The sequence below is a fragment of the Mytilus californianus genome, unplaced genomic scaffold (genome assembly GCF_021869535.1).
Source record: "Mytilus californianus isolate M0D057914Y unplaced genomic scaffold, xbMytCali1.0.p SCAF_1, whole genome shotgun sequence".
Lineage (NCBI taxonomy): Eukaryota > Metazoa > Mollusca > Bivalvia > Mytilida > Mytilidae > Mytilus > Mytilus californianus.
In genome coordinates, this window is record NW_026262581.1 from 113,322,842 (window position 1) to 113,350,511 (window position 27,670).

Here is a 27,670-nt window from a genome sequence, read left to right on the forward strand (position 1 = left end):
ATCTAACCACCTTTACGAAGTTAAGTACAATATTATTTTATGATATTTTGAAATCGTGTCTTAGCTGTCAAGGCGTCTGTAACAGGTAGTTTTGCGGCTGCAGCCCTATGATATTCAGGATTTCTGTCAATCACAAGTCGTATTAAATGTGACAATTTAAAGTTGGGAGCTGTAGCTTTAGGGTAAAGGTGTCGAATTTAGTTACATCTTGATATTTTAACCAATAGGTTCTTGTACGCAAATCAGCTGTCACAAATCATGTCTGATCCGTATCTTTAGGATTATGGTAAGTTCAGTGATGAACAAAACTGTCTTCCTGTTATAACTTTAGCTTGAACGTACGGATCACAAATTTTGTGTAAAGTTGCGGACTCAAGATTCACCTTTACCAACAATGTTACTCCCTATCTTTGTTATTCTTGGAGTTCAATAATGATAGTTTTTTTGTGATTGTTAACCATGATAACTTGAAGTTGTGTAATGAGATAGGCTGAAATATCAAGCCTTAATATTAAGGTAATACACTTATTGGCACTTTTCATAACCAACACGACGGGTACCAAATCAGGAACAGTTTACCCTTTGTGACTTTTTGTTTACCCCTGTATTTGTAAGACTTTATATTCAGATTTTTTTTCTTCTGAAAAATGTCCCTTTTCAACATATCCTCTGTTGTTTCTTTTGGCGATCCATTTTTCTCACTTTTTACCTCGGTCAACCCACTTTGAAATTTAAGCTGTCACTCTTTATTAATGTTCACCGGCTACTTCGCAAAGTCATATAATAAGTTTTAAAGTGGCCGATCCTAAATTCTTGTTCATAAATGTCACAGACAGGTCGAACATTGCCATTGCCAAAAAAAAATATGACATTGCTGTAAGATCTCTTTCAATATATCCATTTAAAGACCATATTGATAAATTTTTAATAACAATATTGTTATGAATGCATATAATTATTAATTAAAGAATGATAAAGTTTTGTTTGTTCTAGTTTTTACAGAGTAATAGTCGAGGAGACAAAGAGAATTGCCAAGAGGGAAGTTCCAGAGATGATAAAGGACGTTCGTCTTGACTTTTCAACAGCAGTTGCTTTGGGTTCTAGGGCCTATGTAACAGCACAGTTGAATAAACAACAACCACATGTGATTGGCAATTTTGTAGTTGGGGACAACCAAACATACAATGGTTTCTATAATGCACCTCTGTCACCATCTAAACAGTATGATGTTTGGTATGGAGCATTTGCTATGGTAGATGGAGTAAGTTATTAATAAGTTTCTTTAAATCTTGAAATGCTTTTTCCTTAATCATAATTTATAAGGACTTTCGAAAATTGAATCTTGCCTTTTTCAAGAGGATTATGGTGGGATTTGTGATTTGTAACTTACATCCGATGAGCCAAACGGGAATCAAATATGACCAATTCCACAAAACAAATGTTTTCGTTGAGCCTTATGTAAAATTACGCAAACGACTCTTTCCTTTGAAATATCTGGACAATGAATGAAAATCCATTAAGATTTAAATCGAGGTAAAAATAGAAAACTGAGGGAATCGCATGAACTCCAAATAGAGCGAGATCGGATGCTTCGACAGGGTAATCGCCCGATGCTATGCATGCATCACATACCATCGAATCAACAGTTAGAATATCTCAATCGGGGATAGGACACAATAAAGCAAGTTTGTTTGGCATCATTACAGTTTCGGACTTATATATTATGATTGAGGCTTACAACTTAGATTTAGTCAATACAATGTATATATACCAGGTGAGCAATGCAGGTTCTTTGGGACCACTATTTTTATTGATGTTTTTATTATTGGTTCTTAATGTACCAATAACAATAATTGATTGACTGTTGCTTAACGTCCAGTGGTAAATATTTGATGCATGTTCAGGACGAGATCAAATTAACAATACAAACAATAGGTAGGTCCTGTTATAATGTTCGATCTGGATGAAGTGCGGAACATAAGGACTGGAAAAGAGAGGCGAAAGGTACCAAAAAGACTTTCAAACTCACAAGTTGAAAACTAACTGACAACGCCATGACTAAAAAAGAAAAAGACAAACATACAAACAACAGTACACAAAACACAACATAGAAAACTAAACACTGAGCAACACGAACCCCACCAAAACTCAAGGTGATCTCAGATGAGGGTAAATTAGATAGGAACATTATTTAGCCATGCAAGCTAATGATAATGAACATGTGTAAAACATCGATAAACTACTATTGCCTAAATCAATGTTAGAAAATAAAAACAACCTAATCACACACTTCTTTTCGTCTTTGTTCTTTGTTTTTCTTCGATTTGTGAGTTCTGATTGTCCACCTGTTATCTTCCGCCTCCTTTTTCTTCTGTTTGCCTACTTTGAAGAATTGTTTAAATTGGCACAGTCGTGCTGCTATTGTAAGTACATGGCATGGATCCTAGTGGATTTTATGCAATAAATTTCTCATGAGATAAAAATTCATGTAATTAGTGTTTTTATGTTATTAAATTAGGACTAATTTTTGTTTTTTTTATTCGTAAGAAATGGTAACTTTGATACTACTACTATTTTATTGGTTTTAATCTTATAGGTCTGCAATTAGTGTTTTTCCATTACGTAGATATTAAAATACACCCTGAAAAACCTTGTTACTTGAGCCTTACTTAAATGAATGATTAAAATACCCCTGAAATAACCTTATTACTTGACCCTTAACGAAATAATCAAAAGACATCTGGTCATTTGGGCATTTGATTGATTCAAGCCACAAATAAATTCGATTCCTACTTCAAAACTATATTTAAATCAATTTTTACATTCTAAATTTGTCTAAAAGGTATGTTTATCATTAGATAATCTAGTGTTTTCTTCCACTTTGTTGACTTCTAAGAGAATTAAGGTTATAGTATTACTGAAAATATCGTTAATCATTTTCTTTAGGGGATTCACTTTATAATTAGATATTAAATCAATATTTACAGATCTAAAATGTCAAAATTAATATCTGCCTGAATAAAAGAGAGTTTGCTTTCACGACAGAAGTTCGAGTGTAATAGCTTCTTGGAAAACCCCAAGGTAAAAACAATAATTGATAAAGAACAGTTTGTCTGAACACAATACGTGGCGGATTTAATTGAAGATAATATAAAATTGACAATCAAGTCAGTGTTAAATATTTTCCATATAATCCTTAAATAATCAACAACTCTTAAAAGTAAGACTTAGAACGTAAACCAATTGTAACCAGTTGGACTTGAATAAACCTGATGTCTAAACGAATTTCTAAATTTTATTTCGTTAGTTCTGCTTGAAATAAATTCGACCCCTTTACTCATAAAGTTTTGAAATATACTACTTGAAAACATATCTATTTCATACGAAAAACACACTTACAAAAACACCAAGAATTGAGTGCAAATAGTTCTAGAATGGAGATGCATCATCTGTAAATGAAACGGATTATTTTCTTGTAGATTCTTCGACAATCAATTGTAAAAGCAGAAAAACAAGTAGTTGGTATGTACACAACAATAAAAGGAAAAGATTTAGCTAACACGGTTATGTAATCTATATGTTGCATAACTTTCTTTTAGCTATATTCAGAGCTTGCTATAATTGTTGGATTATATAAATTGTTTCCTATTCAAGGTCAACTAAAACAACAATAAAATGTCTGTTAAATATGGATTACATACTGGATATAATACTATTTCAAGCCTTTGCACGAAAATTCTTTAGCACTAGTTGATACTTATAAGACATAAACATGTGAAAAGCTGTTTGACCAAAGGGACCTAAAATTACCCAAATTCGTTTTCGGTAAACTTTGTCTGTGGGAAATGGAACCTAAGTTTCTTAATAATTTCTATATTTATCAACAGAGAATTTAAGAAAAGTTTGTTAAAAATCATGTCAGCGAAGAAGCATTGACCTCTGAAATGATGATACACTCGGGGACTAACAATCCACCAGCAACGATATCGACCCAGTGCTAGTAAATGAAATTATCAATACATTATGTTCGTGCTTAAGTAGTCTCAGGTGCCTGAGAGAGTAGGAATCTTTGTTTTTTTTAACATACATCAACGAAGAATTTAAGAAAAAAAAAACAGTTTTTATAAATTCCATTTGATTAATTTTCAGATTAAAACTTTTAAAGTTGAACTTAATGTTTCTTCCTTTTTTGGCAGCAGCTAGTATTGAACCAGCACCAGAAGCGAACCATGTTCCAGTTATTGTTGCAGTCTTGGTCGTTTTTATCCTTCTCATCCTAGTCTTTGCACTTCTTCTATTTTTATGGAGGTATGCAGTGCTTAAGTTAAACAATTAAGAATATTATAAGTTTACACAATAAGGTATAAAGCAAATACATGTATGATTCATTTTACAGTTTGAAAAAAACCATAAATGCTGGTTTCTAATATAACATGTTATACTCATGTACTGCACCAGATGTGCATTTTGGCAAATAATGTCCCTTTAGTGATGTTCGAAGACAAACCAAAATATTTTTAAATCCAAAACCTAATCCGAATGTTGAGAGCTTTTATACCAAAAATGATACCAAATATTGCAAACCCCATAATACAGATTCAGGGCTATATTTTATGAAGATACATTCCCTAATTTCAATAAATTCCTAAGTTTTATGACTTTTATTTTCAATGAAAACAATACCTGTATGTACATGTCTGTACCCATATACCCTCTTAGACTACCAGTTAAACAGCAGACGTATCAAACAAGTGGAAATGTTTTTGCATGCCGTGAAATCATACTCAATTCTTCAACATGCTGGCATAAGAAATTTATGAAATGATTTTTATAATCAGTCAATTAATTAATTGTGAATTGATATAAATTTCCATAGGAAGAGACATATGGCAGCAGAGAGAGAGAAGGCAGAGATGCCGAACTTTGGACCAACTATAATTCCTGAACCTGATACATCAACACCATCCACACCTGTTGGTAAGTAAACTAATATGAAGTCATTAAAAATATATGCGTTCACAGTGATATTGATATTAACAAGTACAAATTTGTTAAGAAACGTTGCACATGCGATTTTGATTTTTTCCTCACGTTTTTAATAAACATAATGTATGTATATATTCTTGCTTTATTGGATGGTTGGTTTTTAGTTTGTTTTTACTGAGACACATCACAAGCTCCTTCATTTTAATCTTGTATTTTTGAATTCTTCTCTCATTCAGTTACTATATTATGATAAGAATAGTATTGTGTTCTTATAGTGTACACACATTACTCTGCTATTTGGTTTATGCATGCTTCTATATGAGGATGTTTTATACTAGTAAGTATATTTTTACTTCATCCATGTTTTTATTTGTTGATGCAATGTTTAAGTCTGTGTTGTAATCCTATACATTTCTTGGTATTTTGTTCGGTTATTGAATTTGAATTATATTGATTGAAATTCGTAACTGGAATTACTTTGTTCCTTAATGATAAAGAAGTTCATATTTTTACTGCATTTCAAGGAGCTCAATTACATATTCAGGCAAACAACAAGCTATCATTGACTTAGGGCAAAACTAGTGATAGACAGACAATACAAAACTATTAAATAAGAAATACGACATAACTAGAAATTATTTTCATATCATATTTTTGTAATTTACAACTAAATGTGCTTTAAGGTGAACATTTGTTTTGCTGTAATCATGCAAACCAGTATCAACAGATTGTACAAAACAAGTATTTATTCCATCAGCTGTCAGCTTGACTTAATGTTGAAAGGTTTCTATCATCTATATATGATTATTGAGTTAAAGAAATTGATGCTGTAAGAATCTAAAAAAAACCTTAAAATAAAATCATTATCCATGTTTTGATTACATTTCCATTGTCGATTTCTTTATCGCTTAGCATGAAAAGCTTTAATTTAAAAAGAATGTTTGAACGACCAGCAATTTTTTCTATTGATTTTATTTTGATTATCTATTAATGTTAACTGAATATTTCATTTTATAAAACACAAGAGCTATGGTTTGCTGTATTTCAAAATTCTGTACACAAGCCTTAGTAGGTACATATAAATCAATTCGTTTGTCTTTTTGCCGCATTTTCATGGTCATTACATTTGTGCCTGAGGAGAAGAAAATATGGCATAATTTATATTGGACAAGCGACATTTACTTTCCGCGTTCTGAGGATTGATTTATCTTAAATTGAAGTTTTGTCATTGTACCATGAGATTCCGCTGGATATTCTATTTATCAAAAAATATATTATTGAAAATATGTACATTTAAGTTAAAGCCAATTCATCCTTGAAAAACATATTATGAATGCTATCTTTATTTTGTTAAAAAGAGGAGATGGGACTAACACTTTTATTTTTATCAGGACATATCAATAATCCTAGTTCTATTATTTTTTTTATTTTTTAGTGTTACCTTTTTTTTTCATTTTCCGACTTGTTGAATAAAGCTGGTTAACATTTAACATACTAAGTGTCATCAATATACAATAAACAGCACATATTGTTATTTTTTAAACTTAGATGATGTTGAGTTAGAACCATTAATTGAACCATGCACCACAAAAAATGAAGCAGAAACTGAACCTGTTTATGGTAATGTAGGTGCTTGTGTAATACCGTCAGTTAGAGTAGAAGATCTATGGGATTATGTTAAACAGAAGAAGGAAAATGATGTGGAAGGATTTCGTACTGAATACAGGGTAATCATTTCTACATCGTCTCACAGTACACAACTTTTAATTAGATTATATTGACGGAATAATTCACTTCATAGAAACTGTTCTGATTTCAAAGCCAACAGGAAGTAGAACTTTTATAAATTTGCCGTGCTTACTTGACTGCCGAGCCATGAGTCATATCTTTTTACTGTATAGTGTAACCTTTTTCTTTCAGCTTATTCCGGCTGGTCTAACAGCGTGCTGTGAAGTAGCACAGAAGTCGGAAAACAAAATAAAAAATCGTTACGGGAACATTATCGCTTGTGAGTTTTTATACTTAAGATGATTTTTAATCAAACCATGGGTGGTGAAAGATGTTTTAAAATTATTAAGAGTTATGATTCAAAGATATTAATGTTCTCAGTAGTAGGCGTTTTCACTTTGTACAAACTGATTTACAACATTTAAATACAATGGACCTTAGAGCTTTAATTTGTAATCAACTTGGGAAGTGATATAATGTTGTAATTCCCACATAAATCACGTTTTGGAAAAAATACATCCCCCATAATGCGAATCATATAAGTATTTAAGCAATAATTGAATAAAGATTATATACTTGTTATATAGATAGGAATTATTGTTCAGTTTAACTAGATTAAGGAATTATATATAAAACACATTTCATTAGTATTAATTAGACTAATCATATATGTTCTCAATATTGGGATGACATAGTAACTTTAATAGTCCTTCTAAACAGTTTAAAATTACAAGGTTTATTTGACATGATTAAATGCATCTATCCTGATTCGATTCAAACTTATATCATTATCTTTACCTGAAATATTCAGATGACCACAGTCGAGTTATACTGACACCTGTTGCTGATGATGTGAACGATGATTATACAAATGCAAATTATATTGATGTAAGTATCTAGCATCCTGTGTAAAGAAGATATAGTAAGCTTAAGTTGAAAAGCATCATAATTGCCTTGAAATTGAAATTGATACCGATAAATGCAAGCGAGTACATATTAATCACGGTAATGATAAGATTTAAAAAAACCAATCTGTTTAGTAAATACCAATTGCGATATAAAACGTTAAGAAAAGTCAGGAATCGATTCCTATATATATTTGCTGTTTTACCGCCTCATTATTAATTGTGCAAAGGGAAATGAAAATAAAACTTTATAGATTTTTGGCATACGAATCGCTTTTCAGAATGACCTTAAAAACAACGCTCTAACAAACACATTTGAAAACTAGGGATGTATGAATATGTCTAAACGTTGGAATCTTTATAACAAAAGGGAAATGAAAGGAATTCCTCTTAGTTCGACTTTGTCTGAGGGAATTGAAACCTTAGTTTTTTAATAATTTCTTAATTCATAAATGGGAAATTTTTGAAAAGTATTTAGAAATCTGGCTACTGAGCTGGTGAGAATTACAGTCGACTAGCAGTGGTATCGACCTTCATCAGTTGATATAGATTGCTCAAACAAAATAATTTGAGATCCAAGGAAGTATAAATATATAGATCATCCTTGTCTGAGATAATTGGAACCTTAGTTTTCCTAAATATTTCTTAATCAATCAACATCTGAATTAATAATACCTTTGATTACAAAATCAGTCTATACTTACCACAGAATATTTGCTTGTCTTATGCAATAGAATGGGTGCAACTGGATTAATACCCGGTTTTTGCAGGACTCATGTTGCTTAATCTGGAATTATTTCTCTGCTATATTTTATGGATTGTTGTTTTCATTTTATTTCGGTCATGGTCGCTTGTATTTTTCTCCTACATGTGTTTTTAATACTCTTTGGTATCAATGATTTGATATATTATAGGCAACCGTAGTTTACCGATGTCAAAATTAGATTCACAAGAAACAGGGCTGTTAAGGGTAAATGAGAAAAATTGAAATATTGGGGTTAAACCCGAAACAAATCAAAAGCAAGGAGACAAGCGAACAGACCAACAAAACAGACTTATTCAAAAATTGAATACTAAAATCAAAACAATGTTTTAAAGCATAATGATCTGTCGTCATTCCATCCAAAAGATTAAATATGATTTAGATATTATTATTTATATAATAATTGATGATTTTTGTCAATGTTCTACATTCGCAGGGATACAAAAGAGAGAAAGCTTACATTGCAGCTCAAGGTATGAACATTTCTTGTTGCTCATATAAACGGCAATAAGAGTTTATGTGTAAACGTATTATGTCGATTTCAGTGCCAATGATATGTGTTTTTTATTAATCGGATACGTAAAAGACAAAATGAAGGGAAGCTCATTTCTTAAAATATTAAAAAGCAAAACAGGGACATAACCACAAACACCCGAAAATGTCCGAGGCCAACTTTATGTTTTAATTTTTTTCCCTGAGCACTGGCTACTGGGTGAATACTGCTGTCAAGGACGGTTAGTCCACCAGCAGTAACACCACCCGGTATTGTATTAATCTATACGTATGATATTGATCTTATTGCACATGACACATTTGTTTTGGAACATCTTTCAACGTGTGCGTTGTTAAAGGTTAATTTGGGTAAATTTATTTGTCATAAAACTTGTTAATTGAAGGTATTCTTCATATAAAAAAAACGAAAAATAAGGTTTTGTTTGTAAGAGAAGCAAGTAATTATCGAAAATATATTTCTGTTAACTATATATATAGAAATTGTTGTAATCTAGACATTTGATAAATAATATTATTTTAAAATTTAGAAAAAATAATTCTTAAATACAGTTCTCACAAAAGAGTTCAAATATTTGGATATTAAATTCATACTTCTATGTAAATCGGAATTGCATTTTGATGCAAAGAGTTTACAGCTGTAGCAGTTTGATAACATCATTTCTTGTTTAATTACTTAAGGTCCTACCAAACCGACAATAGATGATATATGGAGAATGGTCTGGCAAGAGGACTCTAAAACAATCATAATGCTCACGAATCCAACAGAAACTGGAAAGGTAAGACAGATTATTTATTTAATACATTAAACATATAATATTCGTCCTTGGTAACAATTTGAAAAACCTACAAACATTAAAGAGCATTATTGCACCCGAGGAATGTTTTTTTGCAAATACTTATTTAATGTTTTTAAACGAAGTAAACAATTTAGTACTGATGTAATATTACTATAGCTAATTTTTTTATCAACAGAAAAAATGTGAACAGTATTGGCCCATTGAAGGGAAACAGGAGTATGCAGGTCTAATTGTTGAGTTTTTAGAATGTCAATATTTACCAGACTTTTCCATCAGAACATTCCGCATTTCTAAGGTAAGAACAATATCGTTGAATTAACAGTCATGGTTTGTTGGTACAGAATATGTGTCAATGAGATAATAACCCAATAACACAGTTTAACTTGAAGAGACACTTAGAGGTCAACATATTGACCCACTTACATATTTTTAGATTCACTAAAAGACATTTTTTTCAGGTAAAAACAGATTTTAATAGTTATTGCATCTTTTTTTTTTATTGGTATGCCTTCCTTTTGTACTTGTCAGGACGATAAAACGACGGTAGTCAAACAGTTCCATTATACGACATGGCCAGATCACGGTGTACCTAGATTTGGAAATTCGTTACTTTTATTCCGGCAAAAAATAAGATTACATGACAACTTGGACAATGGACCACCAATAATTCATTGCAGGTTTGTGAAAATTATGCAGAACATGTATGCCTCCTTTAATAAGAAATATTTATATGACAAAAAGTCATCAAAGATACCATACGTATAATGTATTATGCAGACGCGCGCCTCGTTTAAATAATACCCACCAGCAGTGCCTGAAAAAATTACTTTTAACTTCTTCACACTTATGGTTTATTCGATTAGATCTTGTTTACTATTATGCTATTGATGATATGCTGCCAGATATAAAAGGGCGAAAATTATGTCTCTTATTTTATTGAAGAGCAAATGTCCATTAACTACTTCCATGATGATCATTTACAAGAACTGAAACTTTCATTGGAGAAATTACTGGGCGGTGTTGAATCTATTTCCCCAGTAATTGTGTTTCAAGATATGTTAAAAATGTTCCAAAAGAATAAGAAAGATAGTTTATGACAATATTTTCAAAACTTTGTCGATTGTTTTATCGTTTTAATTTAGTCTGTAATGGTATTGAGAATGATACTGTTATTACCGTTGAAACATGTGTCTCTGACAGCCTTGAGGATATTAGAGCCAGAAGGTTAATGTTTTGCATCATTTATGTCCAACAACATGCAAAGAAACAATAAACACGACATAAATCAAGATTTGATGGATGAAAAATGTATGCTTTATTATATAACTTGACACAATTTTAGACTTCAATTAAGTTAATTTCATGTTGAATATAAACACTTGAATGAGATAATCTATTATCAATACAGACACCAGCAGTCTGAGATTAATCAGAATTAAACATAATCAAATTACATTAAATAATGATTTTGTATGACAGATAAAACAATGGGATAAATAATCCTGGCACCAGTCGCGTGTTGTCATTAGTTACCTGTATTTGACCAATTGTATGACATATGAGAGTGAGTCACGGGAGATATTTGCACTGACCAATAACTCTGAATGCTATATTGAGTCATTAGTTTATTGTTTAATTAGATTGAACAAATCGATATCCCGTGTTAAGACAGTTTTATCAAGTAATAGTAAGGATTTAAAATAATAAGAATATAATCAGTAACAACGCTTGTTTAAATCATGAGACATATCATGATTTATATTTCTATAACTTCTGATATTATCTCAAGTGAAATGGATTTGAACTCCCAATAAGCATTCGAGATTGATTGTGAACCTAATGTTTCAAAATTATTCCTTATGGGTCACGATTCGGTTGAAAATATGAATTTTCTTTATAGATTTTTTCATTGATAACAGGAGAGAGTTTTAGTACTGATAATTAAACATTGACATGCTATCGTGTATCCATTATAGACAAAACCGGTAGTTTTTAATGCATTATCATGTACGAATTTCAGATGTTTTCATCAATCTGTGACAGGTGTCAGAATGTCGATAATTTTTTTTTTCAGTGCCGGTGTGGGTAGAACTGGTACTTATATTGCAATTGATGTTAATCTAGACCAGGCTAAAAATGAAGGAATTGTTGATGTCCATAACTTTGTTCAATTAATGCGAACACAGAGGGTTAATATGGTCCAAACATTAGTATGTATTAAGATGTAGAGAATTTATTTTTTTCCCGCTTTTATTTTGTTTAAATCAAATTAGGCGAATTGATTTATGCTGAATAATCTTTATATTTCAATTTCATTGCTTAAATCATAAAATATAATAAATGATTATAATGAACTTTATCCTACATTTTTGTACTGCAGGACAAAACAACGTACAACGTTCAAGATTAGTACATTTTTTATGTTAAATTTTTAACAAATTCTCTGGACCCATTCAAGAAAAAGTTTGTTTAAAACAAAAACGACCTCAGACCATATCTACTGTAAAACTAGAATTCCTTTCAAAGTATTTTCTTCTAAAAATGGCTGTATCAAATCATAATGATTATTAATAATAATAATACTCATTAATAATTAATAATCAGTGTGTATATCCGGAATATCACAATTGTTTTAGTCGTTCTGTTTCGTTGGTTGATATAGAAGGGCGTTTGATTTTGTTATTTTATATGAACTTCTCCTTTTTTTAATTAACTTTTGAGTTCGGTATTTTTGTTATTACATTACTTAATTAATTGTTCAAATATAATATATTAGTTTCATATTCATAAATTCTACTTTTACTTATGTATTCGTCAGTGAATAATAACGACTTTATTTTACACCGGTAAATTACTGTCGCCTTTATTGATGTACAGGACCTTTTGATATGAAAAAAGGAGAAATGTAATGATAGCTTTTGAGACTACTATCCACCAGTCTAAAGACACTGAGCAAAACCCATATATCATATCGTAGGCTATAAAAGGCCCCGGCATACCAAAATGTGAAACAATTCAAAAGAGAAACCCAACGGACTGGTAAAAAATTGAAAACAACACGTTTAATAATTTCATGCGTCCGAAGCGCTTTTCTGGTAACTGTTACAACGATAAACGAAAACAAAACCCACAAATATAACAAACAGCAACCAACAACTACCGAAAAAAAACAGATTCTTGACTTGATGCAAGCTTTTGCTTTCTTAAAATTTTGTTATTAGGACTAAGAACGTATACAATATGTGTATCTATAAATAAATCGAAGTTGTATATCCCTTACCATAAAGATTTTCCTAATGACTAATTATTCCTGTGACAATGTTTCGCACTATACATTACCATATATTTTACAGGAACAATATCTATTTGTATATGACGTGTTACTAGAAGCATTGATATGTGGTGATACAACAGTCCCAGTACAAAAATATCTAGACACACTGTCCGATCTACTTCAGTATGACGAGTCTATCAGTAAAACAAAAATGGATGAACAGTTTGAGGTAAAATGTTTAGAGATAATAACGGGACTCAACACTATTCACAGGTTATAATTAAGGTCTCAATTTGGCGATGAAGATTGACCAAAATATTACGTTTGTATTTTGTAGAATATGGAGGAAGACCATAAATGGGAGAAAAAAAAAACTCACAAGTCGAAGAGAGTATTTATACACATTTAGCTTTGAAATGTTTGGTTTGAGCGTTCCTAATAAAAGTAAATCCCAAAAAATTCTAAGGACGCATCAAATTTATAAAGTGTTGGTTTCATCTTGTATTGGATTGATACCACTGATGTTAGACGGCTAGTCCTCCATGGTATCATCAGCTCAGTATTCAGTGTTTTGATACTCACATGATTCATAACACTACTTTCTTAAATTTTCCGTTAATGAATATAGAAAAAGGTTCCAACTCCCGCAGCCAAAGTTGACCCTTGCTGGATTTGGCTATTCTTTTGTGGTCTTTTTTCATATAGCCCCTAACGTAGTCCAGCATTTATCGTCATTGGCGTTAAAGTTTTAGTCAGATAGTTGAATTCGGACTGATGAATACATAGGCTAGCTAATATCCAGTACCGTTGTTGAAGCCCTTCCGCAAACATTCATGTCAACAGATATTTGTACCCACTACCCTTACGTAATTTTCCTTTTAAGAGATTTGTTTTTGCGTTTTATTTACATTAAATGTAAAACATATGAATTGAAAACTATAAATACTAAATTGATTACTTCATTTAATCTTTGAGGTTTACATAAAAGCATTTAACATTTAAGAGATTGCATGATATAATTACAAAATAATTGACTTCAGGTTTTAAGATTATTATCAGCAACCATAGAAAAAGATGATACCACTTCAGCTTTACATCCTGAAAATATTTTCAAAAACAGATCGACGGAAATAATTCCAGGTAAGATACATCACTCGGGTTTTATTGCAATTAAGGACCCAATCTGTCATCTAAGGTACTTTTCGTTAAATTCCTTGTCTTATCTCATTTGTGTTTGTTACATTGTTCCTCTCGAATATATAATAAAAACATTAGTTCTCTTGAATGATTTAATTACTGCATGTCTTTAAGTAAGACTTATGTTAACGTTCCGTGATACAAAAGCGTGATGAAGTTTATGAATATTACATGAAATTATCTTTATAGTATATCACTACAGGCAAATAACTTCTTGTAATAAATGAATTGTGTTTATGAATGGTCCTCATTTTATTAAAAAAAATAAAAAAAAATAATGATTTTACAAATATAATCATACAGCAAACGTGTTTTATTGAGATGATTTTATTACTAACAGACGACAGCATTAACACGATGTCAGTTGTAATTACAATAAAATTGAAGAACCGATGCATTCATATGCACATGTATGAACAGGTTAAAAAACTGAAGATTTTAATGTCTGATTAGTTTGAAATTCATATAATATGAAATACAATTTTGGGTCGTTTGTACAGATACATGATGTCAATACTTAATACGATGATTTCTTTGGTCAGGAACAGTAATTCAAATAGTATATATAAAAATTCATAGTTTGATATTAGAAGTTATCCTTCCTTTGTCACTTTAAGCAATGTCATCAGTTTACCTAACTGGTTATTTAGAAGATATTTTATATGAAATCATATCAGGTCATGTCTTTTAATGGATTGTTAATTTAAAAAATAAATCAAACACTTGATGTCCAAAGTACTTGTCGTGGAACTGATAAACTAATTGAATTTTCAAGTATTTTTTTATTCAGTATTAACTTATTTCATTTATGATCTTATTCCAGCAAACAGATGCCGACCTTATCTTACTACACAAGTCGAAGATCACAACGATTATATTAACGCAGTGTTTCTTAATGTAAGAATATAAAAGTTATGAAGTATCTTAATGACTATCCACTATATTTAATTTCTGGCAAATGTGCATGTATAATTGATAACTAAAAAAATGATAGTAAAGATGATACCACAATATCATCGCTATAGTCTATAGTTTACGGCGAAATTTTTATTTTTTTGAAAGGAGTTTTACAAACTCGTTAAGAAACCATTAGTAATTGGTTGATTATTAACCGTTAATCAAAGAAAGGGGTAATCTAAATATGAAGTTGGTATATCAAATTCAGTTAAAATAAATTTAGTCAAAGTACATATTGAAGTGAAAGATGAAAACCCCCGAATAACACAAAAAAGTCAATGTATTTGTTTCCGCAGGTTCATCTGCCCAGTAGCTTATTTTTTGTAATTTGCACGATTTAAATGATGTATTTAGTTTTGTTTATTTCTTGTTCATAAATTTGGTAATTCTGCAAAACCTAAAGCAGCAACTATACAAGGCAAAGTTTATTTACGGTTTTCACTATTCTATTTAGGCCCTCTTACTTTGTATCCACTCAAACAATTAATATCTTTGTCTCTCTAAACATTTGGTTACGGGCGTATTAAATGAAGATTATTTCAAACCACGTTTTGTGATCAATTTCATAATAGTTGGCAAAGGGTAGTTGTGGATTCTGGTTTTAAAAATAGCAACAGTAGTGAAGTTAAAACAAATCCTACGGACCCATTTTAATAGTTAGTGAATAGATAGGTGCATATGTAAACATGTATACAACTTTCTACTTTTGAAATAATTGTTCAGTAATACGTGAAAAACGGAAATTATCACATTTGCTTTTCATAGGCTTGTTCCAATAGTAAAATGAACATTGCAAAATACAAATTTTAAAACAGTTCAAAATAGCTAGCTCAAACCGATATTAAATCTCTACAAGAATTATCTGGAAGATTTTATTTTATGTTTTTTCGTATTGATGCAACACAGGGTTTAAAACCATATATCACAAGACCAAGTGAAAAGTATTAACTGGCGTTAACATTATAAAGACCATAGAATAACTATTTATAATTTCCAAAGGACAATAATGAACGAACTAAAGTAAGCTTGTTTATATTAGAACGACTAAGCTAATTGATAAAACTCTCCAAGTGTCTGTAAAAAGTGATCACATGAAATAAAACTACATGATGTGTAACAACGTTGTCATGGCCATTTCATTCATAGTTATATTTTTACAAAGTTTGAATGTTTTGACACCAACATTTCTATAATTGTTACTGCATGTTGACAAATTGATAAAATAGCTGCAACTATGGTGTATTAAAACTAAGTATAATTCAATATTTTAATACTTTAAGACACGATTAATCCTTTAACATTATATTACAGGGCTACGCAAGAAAGGATGCTTTCGTTATTACGCAGATGCCTTTACCTAACACAATAGTAGACTTCTGGAGGCTAATAATCGACCACAATTCTTATTGCATTGTAATGCTAAATGAAATTGACAAAACAGATAAGGTATACATATTAAAATTTCATTTGAATACATATATTTTGAAAATATAATTTTTCATTATAATTTTAATGAATTCATTACGATTTAGTAAGCTTTTTCATCATTTACTACACTATGTCCAAATCTGCACTGTTAGTGTAAAAACATTTTTTCATAGTTTTAATTTCCAGTATGGTAACAGACTATAAACAACGACTTCAAACTAGGTAGGATTTCTTTTTCACGCATGAACAAATATTTTTGTTTTAAATTGGACAATACAAATGGAGTTAAATGTTTTGGGTAGTTTGATATAGTATTTTCCATAATCGTTCTAAATTAATTGAGATATAGGGACCAATACACTGCAAAAAAAAAATATGTGGACCCCCACAACCCGATTTGACTCCAACAATCTGAAAACTGTTCTTCCCGTTTGACGAGACCTATTGCTTTCGTTCCTTGCATAGTGCTATAAATATATTAATTCAAAAAGTGACAATTCTTGCAATCTCCAATTATGTTGTGTTCCATCTGAAAAGCTCTTAACATATTTCTAAATTTGTGTAAAAAGATTGTGGAAAATGTTGTACAGTCAAACGTTGTTAAATGTGCGTTTATTTTCTACAATTTCATACAAATAAAAAATAAGTAAAATCTTATCTTTATGCTGTCGTTTGTGGCCGTCAATTTTGAAATGAAGTATTGGTTTTAAAATTGGCATATGCTACGGTCGAGATATAACTAAAAGAATGACGGAACTCGGTAAGAAAATGATAGGTGGTCTTGAAATGTTTATGTAGGTTACAATCCCTTTTTAGGGGTATGGAAGGTTCAAGTCTTGTTTTGTTGGGGGGATTATAGAATATATTGACCGAAATTTTAATGTTACAATAACTGATTTTCTGTAATATATAAAGTAAATTAATTTGACGATTTGGAAAACGGTAGTAGTATTATATTATTTTTGTAATACATTCCGGTTTCCGTCGGACGTGAAATTATATGTATTGTTTCTTAAATGTGTCTCAGTTTTTAAAGGAATTGCTTTAATGCTATAGCGTATAGCCATCTTTGTGACCCAGATCAAGCCAAAATTTTTGAACAGATTCCTCATCTGTCATTCTAAAAATCCTATGTATGATTTCTAATGAAACACATTAATTGAAATAGTTGAAAAACAATAGTGGTTTGTGAAGTTTCAACATATTGTTTGTAGATATATTTTTGTATTTAAAGGAACAACCGTATGACTATCAAAAAACGTAGAAGTCCGAGTGAAAAAGTTCATTTTCATACCTGCGATTTAGTATTTGAGATGTTTTAACAAAATATCGAATCATGTCAGTTGTTGATTTAATATCAAAAATTTGACTGAATTATCGCTTATACGGTTGCATGTAAGGGACGACATCAAAAGTTCAATGTAGGATTAAAAACTGAATTCACATAGTTTTTTCACTGACAATGTAGTGAATTTGATATGATCTATGTAATTTAAATTCAATGTCTGTTGTCTAGTGTTGACCACTGTCATATTTTTCTACTATCTCAAAAAATTCTAGGCCATAAAAAAGAATATGTTTGTTTGCCCTAACCCTACCTTCCCAGAAAATAGCTGCCTACTCAAAATCTTTTATTGTCCTGATGTGAAAAAGTTTTATTTTTAATCAGATAGGCATGATATAATAAACAATTGACACTTCAAAAAAAAGAAAGAAAATGCCTGCCTACCTACCCACTGTCTCTACCTTCCAGTAGGGTTTGGACAAACCAAAATATTTTTAAGTGTGGCCCTATATAACTTTCAAAATTTTTTTTAATTTATATTTCAGTTTGCATTTTTATAATTAAATAATTAACACAATTCAAAGAAAGTTTTATAGTTTGTATTTAGAATGCCACCATGCCATGTGGACCAAAACAATCTCTGTTGATCTGTATATGGGTTTCATATCATTTAAAATTCATGATCGATAAAGCGTTTGAACGACGTAGATACTATGATTAATTTCGCCCCAATACTTTCGGCCAGAAATTTGCTTTCCAGTACGATTTGATGGCTTTCATTTGGTTTAAAAGTCCAAACATTTGTTAGGGCCGAACTTAAGTCCATAATTTTTTATCCGAAAATCGATGTCGGATGAACTTGCAGCGATTTTTACACCACCCCCAAACGATTTGAATTAAGTTTTTTTTTATCCTACATTGATCTTTTGATGTCGTCCCTTATTTAATTCGTGTTTCTCTTTGAAACAGGTCAAGTAGCTCTTGTTCATTCATAAAATTATCGTAAAATCACTACGCCGGTTATAGTAATGAAATCTTATCTCCCATTATTTGTTTTAAATTAAAAGTAGCACAGTTTTTCGGGAGTTATACTTTTCCGCAAATATATTTGCCTCCACCGTAAGCCGGGTAAACGTGTCGTCCCCCTGTGAAATGTAAAACATTGTAAAAATGACTTTCTGCTGGATAAGTCTTTTATTGATATAAAGTTAAAACATCCTAACTTCTCACTTAGATAAGACTCCTGTCAGGTTTAATTCTTTTACATGTGGATGAATAATAAGTCACAAAAACATTAACTAGGCAGCAATTGCTGTAACAGCCTTTAAGACTTTGATTTTACTTAAGGCTTAAGTGTAGTAATAAGGCCTCATTGAGCAAGGAAGCTGTTATTTTATTGTTGAGCCGTTTTATATTTGACAGGACAATGAACTGAATTTATGTTTAAAATTCATTTTTTACAACGATTTTTAATTAAGGAATTTTGATCTTTTGACTGAAATAAATGTAACTTTTCCGGCATCACTCAAAATAATAGGAAACATTTCATGACTTTTGTCCGTACTAAAATTACATTTGTGTATAGAGTTGTTCCTTTTGATGTTTATTAGATTATCAGGAGTTTTTGGTGGAGTTAGTTTGTTCAATCTTGAGTTTTCTGAGATGTGTTTAATGGTCAGTTTGTTTGCTTTTTGTCTTTTGTTTTTGTCTTTTCGCAATTATGTTGTCTGTTTTCCTTCGTACGGATTTTATGACCCCTTGGAATCTTCCTAATTATTAAGGCTAAAGGCGTAATACCACCAAAACATGGTACGTCACATCCAGTTTCATATGAAAAGGGGTCGAAAAAAATATTCCCTTGAATTAGATAGTTGTAGGAAATTAATTCTGCATGTCATTGCAGAAAAATTTCTGAGTCAAAAACATATACCGGTATCTGGAGAGTTTCAAAGCACCATTTTATTTAATTTAGAGTTTCTATAAAATATTTTGGAAACTTGAGGTGACATGGTTACTTAAGCTTGTAAACATGGAAAAAAAGGGATGAACATTTGATTGGTTTACTCCCGGTGATAGTTGTTATCTTATATGCAATGAAATGTTACGCGAAAATTTCACTGTAGTACTGGACAGGATAAAACTTTAATCGTTCCATGTATTTCCTTATTTAAAACAAAGATAAATTCTGCACATTTTTTTTGAAAAATGCTATTTAAACAATGACTAATGGGGGAAAACAATGGTTGTATTACTCCAATCATCTCCCAGTTATAAGCTCAATTTCACAGTAATGTAGATTTGTGAAAATGGTATGTTGACTGTTGTCTATATTATTGATATGATATTTTTGAAATCATAAACTATTGTACTCACCATGAAGCAATTCTTATTCTCTTTTTTAGACATGTGAACAATATTGGACATTAGAAACTTGTGGTGAGAGTTACGGACCTTTTATTGTCGAAACAACAGCCGAAATCAAATCTGATCCCAGCGTCACAGTCCGAGACTTTACGATTACAAATACATTGAATGTAAGTTTTTCTTCTCATTTATGTTTTGATAATGTCAAATACGTTTTTGTATATACTAAAAAGATATATTGGTCAATATCAATACATTTGTAAGTCTGTCTTGATAAATAATTTTGAAGAGATATATGTATATATAAATATTTCTGAAAACTGTCTTTATGTATGTTATGATACACTAAGACGTTCAATTAGATTGTGTGTATATTTTTGTTACACTTAGCCTCAGGAGGTTCCACGTGTGGTTCGACAATTCCATTTTCACAGATGGCCTGAAGGTGCTAATGTACCTAACTCAAAAGCTGCATTGCTGGAACTATTAGATATGGTAGAAAATTGGCAAAAGCAAAGTGGAAATAAGCCAGTCACGGTTCACTGCATGTAAGTTAAAAAGACTTAGCTAGAATCATGAATGTATATTACACATAGTTTTAGTTGTATTTTTGGATAGAAAAAAGAAACGCTTTTGATTTTTTTTAACAACTTGTTATTATGACAACAACTAATGATACACCTCATACCTTAATTTTCAGATACAAGAATAACAAAAATTGATTTAAGTCCGCTTATTCCAATAATGAATTTATATGATTTTCTATATAATCAGTATCAATACCACCATGGTCTTATCCATCCCGTGTATAGTAGCAAGTTATTTCAAATATTGGAGAAATATAACGTTAAATATCGTTTAAATCGTTTTGATATATTCATTTATATTTACAATACACTTATCTCCCACCAGTTTACTTACTTTATAAAAGGGGCAACAATAGTTTACCGATGTAAAAAAACTTTGGAATATACAAATCCAGCAACGAAAACACGAGTGAATCGCATGACCGTAAAACGGAGCGAACCCTTTTTTCGTGTGTCCTATGATCTCAAACAAGCCTTTCACGAGTTGGGACACTGGCATATCGTAGCGGTCAACTAACTCGATTTGGAGACCGCAACAGCTGTGGTGTGTGTCATTATTAAAGAGAGATATTTACTACTGATAAATTTGAAAATCGGCATTGTTCTTTTACGCAGAAGGCTTTTTAAGAAGTCTGCTGCACATGAATACAAAAATATTTTGGTCGTTAGGGCTGCCCATTTGCTTGCAAGCTCTGGAATATCGTATCAGCAGGAAGTTATATATGTTATAAATGCTGCTGGAAGTTTGCTACACAGAAATAGAATTAATTGAAAAGCCGAAATAACTTTTAAATATCCCTCAAACGCCTTGAACATACCAAATGTTTTTTTTTCTCTCACAGACACACATGTTTCGTTCCACAGGTATCAACAGCCAAACATGCAGCTCTTCAATGTTGATATGAAATATCATTGCTATTGTCATTTTCTGTAAATTTACTGTCCAATAAATTTTAAAATTCTTCGCAAACACTAAAGTATTTCTATCTCAGGCATTGATGGTCTTAGCCCAACCTTTTCTTTTTTTTGCTATTTATTTTCATAATTGATTTGGTCTTCCAACTCTTTTGAATCGAGTGCCACTTATGAGTCATGGTTGACGAAACACATGTCGGGCGTAATGCATTACTAGCCTGGTAACTTTGTTGAGATTTTTTTCACAGACGATTGATGTTTGATTGGAAAATGTGCTATGTTTGAGAAATGAGGAATATAGGAAAATTATATTAAACCAAGGATTTTATTTTGTAATCTTGAAAAGGGTATTCTGAGAGTTTCAACCCGGAGAAACGGGTAAATCAATCACGATATTAACAATTTTGAAAAAAAAAATAAGTTTTTAATATTTAAATTTGATAACTTACTAGTTCATTTTATTACTACTTTTGCACGAGGCTTGTTATCACTGATTTGGCTGATGCTCTTTCGTCCTGAAGATTTGTATATGTAGACAATCACTGAATGGTTATAATCAGCAAAAATGATCCTCGTTAAGGTATATAAAGAGAGGAAAACGCTTCTCTTCCCATGCAACATCCAGTTTTTAATCAGATGGATTTTGTTTTCTCTAAAGCTATTTTATAAAGCAGAAACGATATATAAAATATGCAACAGACCTGCATGTATTAAACAGAAGCTTTGGCTATTTTGATTCATGATGTAGCTGTACAGTATTTTAACTCATAGTACATTCAAATTTTACAGATCTTCAGTATAGTTCTATTCATTTTCCATTGCTTTAAATAGTTATCACTTAGTTTTGAGAAAAATTGTCAGCTGTTCCCATTCAGAATTATGTACGCAAGACTGCTTATGTAGACGAAACATGCGTCTTGAGTACTCAACTGTAGGCCTGGTATCTTTGATTAGGTTTTGTTTTTGCACCTTGCTATCTACAAACGTTACATACTACAATACTATATATTGAAAATATCACTCATTTAATTAATTTCATGTAAGTCGTCAAATGTTCATTTGCGTCAGGCGTGTGTGTCAACTCACGGACACAGTAAATATTTCTATAGACATCGGTTCAACGACTTGGCGTTAATTTTGTTTATAATACACCATAATTACTAAACGCGAAAATTCGTTACAGCTCAGTATATGTAAAATCAAATTTATCACTAAATTAAAAGATCTGTTATCAAGAAATCAATTATTTGTTGCAACTAGATCCATCTGTTGAAATTGTAGATGCGATGGTATTATTTTATATTTATCTCAGAATAAAGCATTTCATGTTTCATTTAAATGATTGGTTTATATAACCTTGAATAGATTATTAAAACCCTTATTACTCGACCTTGAACATTCTATATATACAGGAATGGTGTCCTTCGTAGTGGATTATTTGTAGCAGCAAATTATGTATTAGAACGTATTAAGGCAGACAAAGAAGTAGATGTCTTCCAGGCTGTGAAACAAATGAGATTAAATCGTCCACAGCTGATTGATACTCTGGTAGGTGACATATTGCTATGTTATCATTACAGTGTTTTTCTTTGGGATACATTAGTCCTTTGAATATTAAATTTGCAAGGTTGATGTATATTAAATAATTAGTGTTGCATCTGGGTTATGTTATTAAATGCAAGAGACATTGATGACAAAACCATTATAAGACGGAAAGTAAGAGGTTTGAGTGTTTGACAGATTAAATCATAAAAAGAATAACCAAATGTAATTTGAAAAATTGCAAAATATTGATAACGACCGACAAAATGTTTGAATGATCAAGATAAAATAACTTCCAAAACAATACAATATGAAATAACCAACATGTGGGTTATGACTTAAGATATTTGTATAAATGGATTACTAAATTAATAACGCTTTCGGGTGCTAGATGCCTTCTTGATCTTTTCATGGAATGCTTGTCTCATGCACATTATTTTTTATGCCCCCACCGTAGCTTAGGGGGCATTAAGTTTTACCCTTGTACGTCTGTCCGTACGTCTGTACGTCCCGAAATTGGTTTCCGTTCTCTAACTTTAGTTTGCCTTAACCAAATGTTATGAAACTTATACACAATGCTTATTATAACAAAACCCAGATCAAGTGTGAATTTGGGCGGCGTCATTTTTACCTTTCAAGAGTAATGACCCTTTATAAATGGAAAAATGCTGAATTTTTCGTTTCCGTTCTATCAGTTTGCCTAAACCAAATGTTATGAATCGTATACACAATGCTTATTACCACAAACACAGATCAAGTTTGAATTTTGGTGACCTCACTTTTACTTTTCTAGAGTTATTCCCCTATACAAATGGAAAAATTGCTGAATTTTTCGTTTCCGTTCTCTTACTTATGTTTGCCTCAACTAAATGTTATGAAACTTATACACAATGCTTATTACCACAAAACTCAGATCAAGTATGAATTTGGGTAGCGCCACTTTTATCGTTCTTGAGTTATGTCCCTTTATAACGTTATTATGCAAGCGGGGCATCATCTGTGTCCCATGGACACATTCCCCATTTATTTCCTTATGATGCATCCTATGTTTGACTACAAGTCGCAGTAATGTTGAGCATGTTTGATTCCAATGTAATAAATGGTTAGATATAATTTCTGGTTTTAACATTTTCCTTTCCAGAAAGGAAATGCGACTGTAATAAATTGTCAAAATTAAATTGTTGTACACAGAGATTTGCTCACTTATTAAGTATGTTTCAATTTTTTTCAGGAGCAATTTAAGTTCTGCCACGAAATTGCATTTGAGTACCTAAACAATCAACACACGTTTTCTACATTTTCATGATAATAATGAAAATACACAATGACTATGTTGTTGGAAGGATAACCAATCCATGACGTCAGTCTGATATTTGAATCGTGCCAAATATAAAATGAAGGAGAGTGAAGAATTGGTGCTACCAAAGACTTTCATTATAAACTGTAAAACATCAGATCATATCACTGTAGAAAACCATTGTTATAGAAAATACCTCAAACAGCTGAGCTATAGAGAGGGATAAGATGCATAAAAGCTATGTCATTTTGTACTTATTGAGAAGGTTTATATGAACGAGTAGACACTTTTAAAGTGTAAAGAATATTGAATGTTGTAAAAGATAATCAAAACTGTTCTTCCGAATTGTTCCAGTTCAAAATATACTATCATGTTGAAGACAGAATTCCATTTACTGCTGTGAAATTATTTATAAGGTGATATTAAACTATTAAAACCAAATTGTATTTTCACACTGGCCTCTTTTCGGTGTAGCAATTTTCTCTCATTTGTTTTAGAGCTGTTTCATTTGAACTTAAGTAAAGCAGACATTGTATGTTGTAATGGTATACGAGTTAAGAACTTCCTGTATTGAATAACTTGCTTTATATAACTAGGGTATTAACCATCTTATCTCTCTTTGCTAGTCTGTGATAGTTCATTATTACATAATATTTATATGTTGATAAAATGAGAGTGAATGAGGGCTTTATTTGATCAAATCTATTATATTGAAGCTTTAGAATGAGAGTGGAGAATAATCATGTCTGATACAAGAAGAATATGAAAGATGAAAGCGATGGCAAATATAGAATAATGTTACATTTATTTAAAAGTATTTTATGCTCTTATACCATAAATGGCTAGGCATTTTTCATCTTTGACAAATAATGGATACACTTTTCTAAATACACATGTACAGACATTATTAGTGTTTCAACATATCATTGTATAAAGTAACTATCACAATAATACGGTTAAGTTATATTGTATGAAAACATTTTTGTTTTAGACGTCCATACCCTTTGCTCATATGTACATGACATTACATTTTATTGACGTCAGATCTTGTGAGAATCCTATATAGTATAAGCTATACGTTACAGGCTGAATATACTAATGGTTAATTATCGAAATAAGATTTGATACCATTTTACAGAAGTCATTTTATTTCATGCAATATTCATGACAGGAATACTAATAATTAAGTTTTACTGGACATTTTGTCAGCATTTATATACAGCTTTTAACGTTAGATGAAATCTTAAATGAAGCTTTATAGATCATATTGTTATAAATAAATGTGATTTTATAAAAAAAAATTGTTTCTTTTATATCGCTTGCTATGATAGTATACAATATACAAATTTTACAGGCATAGTTCTTATAATATACCTTGTAAATGAATAAACTTGACATTTAGCTCAAAAGACCTTTACAATTTTTTATCTTTTGTCTTTTCCATAATTTGCAATAAAATATGTTTTGACATATAAACGTTAACGGTATGAAACAATTGTGTCTATCGTTAAAACTTCCCGAGTGACGAACCCAACATCACAACTTGGAATCCCTTGTTCAACAGCCTCCCTACAAGCAGCAAGCTTCTACCAAGGGAATCACGACAGGAACCGCAACAGTCCGATCTTTCTCACACGTGAACACATGAACATAGACATGAACACATAACTCAATGACGTCAAAAAAGTTACCGGAGTGTTTAATCTAAGATGACAGAAAGCACAAATCATAAATCAATACTATAGTAAATAATAGTAATGATAACTTAATAAGCATATGCAAATTTCTTAAAGTTCAGACACCATGGTAACATATATTCATCAAGATGAGTGCTGCTCTGTAATCAGTATAAAAACCAAAAAAAAGACGGAAATATTCACGAAGAACTAAATATTGACGATGACGAGGGTGATTAAAAATCTATCAAAATCATAGAGAACAGACAACATAAGACATTACAAAATAGATTCACATATCATTGATTAAAAATGATACTTTACGTGCGTCCAAAGCGCTTTGCTAGATTTATCTACATTATATGAACGCTAAAACCCAATCATTAGAAACCCAGGAATATGTATATACGTAGAAACGTTAGGAGCTTTATGACCAAAAGGGACATAAAAAGAATAGCAAAATTCATCTTATGCCTAGTTCACACGTACATTTAATTCGAATTGAATTCGAATCGAATTCGCTAATCGCGTTCACACACTCTTCCTTTTTAATTCGAATTGATTCGAATTGGCTAATTTGCATTAACCAATTCGCATTAGAAATCCGTTTTTGTTGATACGAATTGAAAGTTAACGTCGTTCGGACAGTAAAGCGAATTTGACGCGCATTGCCATTCGAATTAGAATTTACGTTCGGACGTAAAACGTTTCGAATGCGAATTAAACTAATTCGAATTAGTTAATGCGAATCGAATTCGAATTACGTGCGAATTGCAATGCGCGTCAAATTCGCTTTACTGTCCGAACGACGTTAACTTTTAATTCGCATTATCAATTAATTTATTATAATTTAATTCGAATTACAATTTAGAAAGTGTTCACACCTCAGTTTAATTCGAATTAATGCGAATTAACTAATTCGTATTAACGAAAACGCATTTCTAATGCGAATTGGAGAATACGAATTAGCCAATTCGAATTCGATTCGAATTAAAAAAAAAAGAGTGTGTGAACGCGATTAGCGAATTCGATTCGCATTCGATTCGAATTCAATTCGAATTAAATGTACGTGTGAACGAGGCATAAGTTCAACTTGCAAGAGGGGTTGGAAACTTAGTTTCTTGATAATTTCTTAATACAATGTATATCTAAGGGGGATTCGAGAATAGGATGCTATAGGATATACGTTTAAACAATAGTGAAACGGAGAAACGTACCAAAAATTATAAAACTAAAACGAAAGCCTAGAAATTACCATTAGACGGCACCATATCTGTAGGCTTATACTGTGGCACAAAACATGATGCACTGGTCATGTGAGTGGTCAATTATCGCGTTACAATTAATTATAGTATTAATATAACCTCTGAAGTAAAGTTGTAATTAAATAACTTTTTACAGAATCTTAATTTTGCTTCTATAGTAAGATTTCAGGAGTTCTGTCGTGCACTAATGA

General features: G+C 31.1%; 1 protein-coding gene across 4 annotated transcripts in view; it reads left to right on the forward strand.

Annotated features, from left to right (window-relative positions):
* Positions 1 to 25,895, forward strand: part of LOC127730888 (receptor-type tyrosine-protein phosphatase mu-like) — a 59,032-nt gene extending 33,137 nt beyond the window's left edge. For 2 of the 4 annotated variants that reach the window (XM_052239494.1, XM_052239512.1), the window contains 20 exons: positions 994 to 1,261; positions 3,480 to 3,522; positions 4,197 to 4,308; positions 4,877 to 4,977; positions 6,535 to 6,713; positions 6,907 to 6,994; positions 7,526 to 7,602; positions 8,819 to 8,855; positions 9,574 to 9,671; positions 9,868 to 9,987; positions 10,221 to 10,369; positions 11,767 to 11,902; positions 13,046 to 13,195; positions 14,007 to 14,106; positions 14,987 to 15,060; positions 16,432 to 16,566; positions 20,236 to 20,367; positions 20,588 to 20,745; positions 23,112 to 23,247; positions 24,473 to 25,895. In XM_052239494.1, coding sequence (XP_052095454.1) covers positions 994 to 1,261; positions 3,480 to 3,522; positions 4,197 to 4,308; positions 4,877 to 4,977; positions 6,535 to 6,713; positions 6,907 to 6,994; positions 7,526 to 7,602; positions 8,819 to 8,855; positions 9,574 to 9,671; positions 9,868 to 9,987; positions 10,221 to 10,369; positions 11,767 to 11,902; positions 13,046 to 13,195; positions 14,007 to 14,106; positions 14,987 to 15,060; positions 16,432 to 16,566; positions 20,236 to 20,367; positions 20,588 to 20,745; positions 23,112 to 23,247; positions 24,473 to 24,547 — 2,368 coding nt within the window. In that variant the 3' untranslated portion in view covers positions 24,548 to 25,895. The remainder of the gene's footprint in view (positions 1 to 993; positions 1,262 to 3,479; positions 3,523 to 4,196; positions 4,309 to 4,876; positions 4,978 to 6,534; positions 6,714 to 6,906; positions 6,995 to 7,525; positions 7,603 to 8,818; positions 8,856 to 9,573; positions 9,672 to 9,867; positions 9,988 to 10,220; positions 10,370 to 11,766; positions 11,903 to 13,045; positions 13,196 to 14,006; positions 14,107 to 14,986; positions 15,061 to 16,431; positions 16,567 to 20,235; positions 20,368 to 20,587; positions 20,746 to 23,111; positions 23,248 to 24,472) is intronic. The other 2 variants (XM_052239506.1, XM_052239501.1) reach the window with 2 other exon arrangements.
* The last annotated feature ends 1,775 nt before the right edge of the window (positions 25,896 to 27,670 follow it).